Source organism: Amphimedon queenslandica, unplaced genomic scaffold (genome assembly GCF_000090795.2).
Source record: "Amphimedon queenslandica unplaced genomic scaffold, v1.1 AMPQUscaffold_13452, whole genome shotgun sequence".
NCBI classification, from domain to species: domain Eukaryota; kingdom Metazoa; phylum Porifera; class Demospongiae; order Haplosclerida; family Niphatidae; genus Amphimedon; species Amphimedon queenslandica.
Window position 1 is genome coordinate 285,676 of NW_003546312.1, and position 5,407 is coordinate 291,082.

The 5,407-nt window shown below is 35.7% G+C and overlaps 3 protein-coding genes across 3 annotated transcripts in view; 2 read left to right on the plus strand and 1 right to left on the minus strand.

Moving 5' to 3' along the window:
- Positions 1-582, plus strand: part of LOC105312369 (retinal dehydrogenase 1-like) — a 1,545-nt gene extending 963 nt beyond the window's left edge. The window contains exon 2 of the mRNA XM_011404961.2: positions 6-582. Within this exon, the coding sequence (XP_011403263.1) occupies positions 6-476 (471 nt within the window). The 3' untranslated portion in view covers positions 477-582. The remainder of the gene's footprint in view (positions 1-5) is intronic.
- Positions 575-4,674, plus strand: LOC100634354 (DEAD-box ATP-dependent RNA helicase 22-like). The gene is made up of 5 exons (XM_003385727.3): positions 575-744; positions 910-979; positions 2,578-2,687; positions 2,863-3,715; positions 4,294-4,674. The coding sequence occupies exons 1-5, from the start codon at positions 589-591 to the stop codon at positions 4,455-4,457; spliced, it is 1,353 nt and encodes a 450-aa protein (XP_003385775.2). The 5' UTR covers positions 575-588; the 3' UTR covers positions 4,458-4,674.
- Positions 4,613-5,407, minus strand: part of LOC100632196 (aldehyde dehydrogenase, mitochondrial-like) — a 1,479-nt gene continuing 684 nt past the window's right edge. The window contains exon 1 of the mRNA XM_003385710.3: positions 4,613-5,407. This exon is cut by the window's right edge and continues 684 nt beyond it. Coding sequence (XP_003385758.1) covers positions 4,755-5,407 — 653 coding nt within the window. The 3' untranslated portion in view covers positions 4,613-4,754.

Consider the following 5,407-nt stretch of genomic DNA (forward strand, 5'->3'; position numbering starts at 1 on the left):
CTCAGGTGGATCAGGCCCAGTTTGATAAGATCATGGGTCTGATAGAGAGTGGGAAGAAGGAAGGAGCCAAGTTAGAGTGTGGCGGTAATCGTGTTGGTGATAAAGGTTTCTTTGTGGAGCCCACGGTCTTCACTAACGTCAACGATGAGATGACAATAGCCAAAGAGGAGATATTTGGTCCTGTGATGCAGATAATGAAGTTCAAGACGATAGACGAAGTGATTGAGAGATCCAACAGGAGCCTTTACGGTCTTGCTGCCGCCATCTTCACGAAGAACCTGGATAATGCTCTGATGCTAGCTCAGGGCCTGCAGGCAGGATCTGTTTGGATCAATTGTCACAATGTGTTCCTTGTACAGTCTCCATTTGGTGGTTTTAAGGAGTCTGGTATTGGTAGAGAGTTGAGTGAGTATGCTCTCCATGAGTATACTGAAGTGAAGAACATCACCATTAGGATCCCTCAGAAGAACTCTTAAACTTTCATTTTTGCAGTACTTTTTGTAGCATAATAACTTCCCATTATCAATCATTAATTTTTGCTTTTGCGGTTTAGTAGTCCAATTATTAGTTTTTGCTTATGAATTATTCATGAACACGTGCAGTCTCATGATGCTCCTGTTAAAATGGAGGGCATGCTCATCTGCTTCATCTAGCAGCTTTAAAGATCTTGGTATTATTCCTTATCTCTGTGATAAGCTCTCTTCATCATTTAATATTAAATCTCCAACTCATATCCAGAGTAAAGTATGTTTTTGTAATGCTGTAATCAAGTAATGTAAAAATTGATAATGAACCATTTTTTATTTTACTTTTTTTATACTATGCATGTTCGAAAGACATTGCTGTGTAGCAAACTAATAAACACAGTTTAGTAATTATTAATGAATGTGTATTTTATGTATTTAATAGTGTTTGGTGCCTGCATTGAATGGTAATCATGTAGTGGCTAATGCAGAAACTGGATCAGGAAAGACACTATGTAAGTCAATGATCTTTGGCAAAATTTTGGAATGTCTTTAAAATTTGTAAAAATTTAATATTGATTGGGATGAGCTCAAACTTTCTACACAACATAAAAACATGTAGAGTAAGTCAGGCTATTCTGACCGGTTTTTGCACTAAAATATTTACAAAGTCATAACTCACTTTTTGTTGCTTTTATCCGCTCATTTTATTTATCATTGTGTTGTTCTACTAAGTCTATTGTTTCTCTTCATCATTAATGCATGCAAAATTCGGTTTGAAGTTGAATAAAAATTGTACATAAAGTGATCGGTATTTCGGGGCTATTTCAACCTGAAGAAAGACTAATTATTTGACTGCGTCTTTCACTTTTGCCATGTAGGAATCAAGTTTTTGTTTGGTACTGTAATAAATAGATTTTTCTGCTAAATTGATCTGTCTTGCTCTTAGTCATGTATCTGCTACACTTAGAAAGTTATAATAGAAAAAGTAGGACCACCTAGGTGGGGCTATTCTTACCCTTGCTCCACATGAATTTTTCATTCCTTTATACAGAGGGACAGAATGGAATAGCCCCAACTTACTCTATATGTATCAGAAAGAAATTATAAAAATGGAGCCTAGTCATTTTTGGTAAAAAGACTTCAATGGCCCAGTTTTAGAGCAATTTTAAAAATTCATAAAAATTCCAATTTTGATTAGAATGACCTCAAACTTTCTACGCTAAAAATTTATAAAAATGGAGATATCTTTTTTAGTCATTTTTGGCAAAATTTAACCAAGGACCCTGTACAAGGTTTTTGGTCTGATTTTAGAACAACTTTAAAAATTCATTAAAATTTCAATTTTGATCAGAATGACCTTAAGCTTTCTACACAATATAAGGACATTTTGTATTTAAAAAAAAAAATATATATATATATATATATATGGAGAATTCTCTCCTAGTTGCTTTTGGCAAATTTGGCCAAATACCCTGTACAGTGACAGGGTATAATACAGGACAAGTCCCTGTACTATATGAAGCCCCTGTACAAGACAGGGCATAAAAAACCGCAAACTTTTTACTTGGTACATACATTTATTATAATGTTACAATACCCATCAGCTCCTTCGTGTATCATACATAATGTACTTTGTAGTGTGTGTAGGGCTGAGGCTATTATTCTCAAAAAATCAGCCATTATTCTATTCTGATATGCTTATAAAAACATTCATTATTCTCAAAAAAACTCCCTATTATTCCCAACTTATATTCCATTTTTTTAATGATAAGCACACATTTTGTCAGTTCATAGAGGAGTCTGTGCAAATTATGTATAGTTAACTTAGCTATTATTATTACTTAAGTAACTATTATTAGTTAACTATTATTACTAGTTAATTAACAATTATTAAAGTTTTTTATATGATTATTAATGATTTTTGCTGCAAACCACTCTAATTATTCTTAAGCAGTTTCCACCCACTATTCTTTTTTCAAATCATTATTCTACCTAGTTAAAATTTAGACCCATTATTCTCAAAATTATTTCCAAATAATAGCCTCAGCCCTAAGTGTGTGTTTGTATGTGTGTGTGTGTGTACATGGACACTGTATATGCATCTCTTTAGGCTTCTTGCTCCCAATACTTCAGAGACTGATACATCTTTCTACCACTAATGAGCAAGTCTCATCACCAATTGCTCTTGTGATGGTCCCCACTGCTGATCTAGCACATCAGGTCAGTAGTTTGTGTACTGTGTGATGGACAATCCTTTTTTATGATGTTTTGACAGCTGCTATAGTTCTGGTGACCATAAATCCAAACAGTCTCATGCTTATACTGTTGACAAAAGCATAACATGATTTTAATGTATAAAATACATTAGATACTAATCCTTTTATTCTATTTCTAGATTAATCACTATTTTCAAGACCTTTCAAAAGATTACGGGTTTCATTCTAGTGTTGCTTATTCCAATCGTCCTCTTCTAATGACAAACCCGACCCATCTCGTAGTGACCACACCAACCTTTATCTTCCAGTACGATATAAAAAAGATTCTGAGGGGCCTTGAGTTTATCTGTTATGACGAGGCAGATATTTTGTTTTCTGGAGGACATGAAAGTGCTTCGAGGGACATTCTAGAAACTTTTGTTCCACAATGTAAGAATAATTCATTAAGAAAGGGAGGGACAGAGAGCAAAGAAAGAGTGCAAGTTATCTTGACAGCTGCTACACTTCCATCAAAGTCTCCGAAAAGTGTTGGGACTCTACTAAAGCGCTGGCTCCCACGGGAGACAGTATATGTGAGTACTGATAACACTCACCAGGTTCTCTCCAATAGCCAGTTTAAGTTTGAGTATTTGGCAGAGAGTGAGGGAACTGACACGAAATTCCAAACTCTAGTCAATGAACTGAAGAGAGATAAGTCTCAGAAAATACTTGTTTTTTGTAATACTTTAAGTAATGTCGAAGAGCTATACAACAAGCTAGAAGAATTTACGTGCTCTCCTTCCCCCTCCTCTTCCCTTTGGTGGTCAAACAAGGTTGGACAGCTCCATAAGCACATTACTCCAAAGAAGAGAGTTTCATTAATTGAAAATTTCAAGTCTGGTAATATCAAGGTTCTCATTTCAACTGACCTTAGCTCCAGGGGACTTGATATACCTGATATCAGTTCAGTCATTATGTACGACTTTCCTACTGGCACTGTAGGGTTTTTACATAGAGCCGGTCGAACAGCAAGAGCTGGGAAACCTGGAAAAGGTATGGACTGAGATGTTAATAAATGAAGTTATGTTTATATTTTAAATTATTCTGGTACATGTATAATGTACAACATGATTTATTTGCGAGGAATTAATGTTGGCAATTGGTGGTTCTATGAAGAAATTTCCAATATAAAATTCACCATTTTGTTTCAATCTGAGCATGCTTAATAGACGTGGTAATATACAATTTGCCAATTAACTTTCCACTGGAAAATTTGCCAAAATTTTACTCTTGGCAATAAATCATCTTGTACAGTGTATTGATGCCGTCATATTTCATAGGAAAGTTTGAACTACTAATAATACCGGGATAATTAAATTGTGAAAAATTTTATAAAGGAACTGATTGTTATTTATTTTAAAGTCCTGTTTGCACCTTAAGGTAAAAATGAGCTCTTTGAGGTGTTAACTTGACAACTTGTCTCAAAAATAGCATTTCGGTAGTTCTTTTAGCAAGTATGTATTATCTACTGTAGTAACATTAGGAGAGACTAATAAAGCACTTATGAATGGGCATATATAGATACTGACACCATACATTAATTGCAACTCCTTCTCTTTTTCTCCCTATAGTTGTTGCTCTTGTTACTAGTAAAGATGAAGATTTAGCTACAGCAATTGAAGACTCTATCAATAAGGATTCCATGCACTCCAACTTGAGTCATCTCTTCAGTCGTAACAAGATGCTTCGTAGGAAATTCAAGAAAGAAGCAGCAAAGAAACTCAATACATTATAAATTAATTTATTTATTAATCTATATACTTACTGTATCAAGAGTATAAAATTACTCTCTACTATATTGATTAATTGTTTTTCTTTTGTGTGATGTACATGTATGTGTAGAATTTAGATAGATGTCGTAGTAATTACAGTAGTAGCCAAAATGAATTCTTGTGGCCAATCAAGCTGCAGTGCATGACAAACCAATAGATAAACTTTTTAATCTAACAAAATAAAGCCTCAGCAAAAAAGGATCAAAGCAGCACAATAATTATTGTTTGTTCAAACTACGTGTTACTAAAGGTTCAAGAGTTTAAGAGTTCTTCTGAGGGATCCTAATGGTGATGTTCTTCACTTCAGTATACTCATGGAGAGCATACTCACTCAACTCTCTACCAATACCAGACTCCTTAAAACCACCAAATGGAGACTGTACAAGGAACACATTGTGACAATTGATCCAAACAGATCCTGCCTGCAGGCCCTGAGCTAGCATCAGAGCATTATCCAGGTTCTTGGTGAAGATGGCGGCAGCAAGACCGTAAAGGCTCCTGTTGGATCTCTCAATCACTTCGTCTATCGTCTTGAACTTCATTATCTGCATCACAGGACCAAATATCTCCTCTTTGGCTATCGTCATCTCATCGTTGACGTTAGTGAAGACCGTGGGCTCTACAAAGAAACCTTTATCACCGACACGATTACCGCCACACTCTAACTTGGCTCCTTCCTTCTTCCCACTCTCTATCAGACCCATGATCTTATCAAACTGGGCCTGATCCACCTGAGGTCCCTGATCCGAGGACTTATCCCAAGGATCTCCAACACGTCTGGCCTTGGCACGCTCAACACTTCTCTTTACAAACTCGTCGTAGATGGACTCTTCAACAAATATACGAGAGCCGGCACAGCAGCACTGACCCTGATTGAAGAAGAGGTAGTCATGAGATTGCTCAATAGCATCAT

Bases quoted from the DNA above. Each gene is read 5' to 3' on its own strand.
- LOC100634354 (XM_003385727.3), top strand. From the start codon at position 589: ATGAACACGTGCAGTCTCATGATGCTCCTGTTAAAATGGAGGGCATGC. The intron at 980-2,577 runs GTAAGTCAATGA...GCATCTCTTTAG, and splicing joins TGGATCAGGAAAGACACTAT to GCTTCTTGCTCCCAATACTT. The intron at 3,716-4,293 runs GTATGGACTGAG...TTCTCCCTATAG, and splicing joins AGCTGGGAAACCTGGAAAAG to TTGTTGCTCTTGTTACTAGT.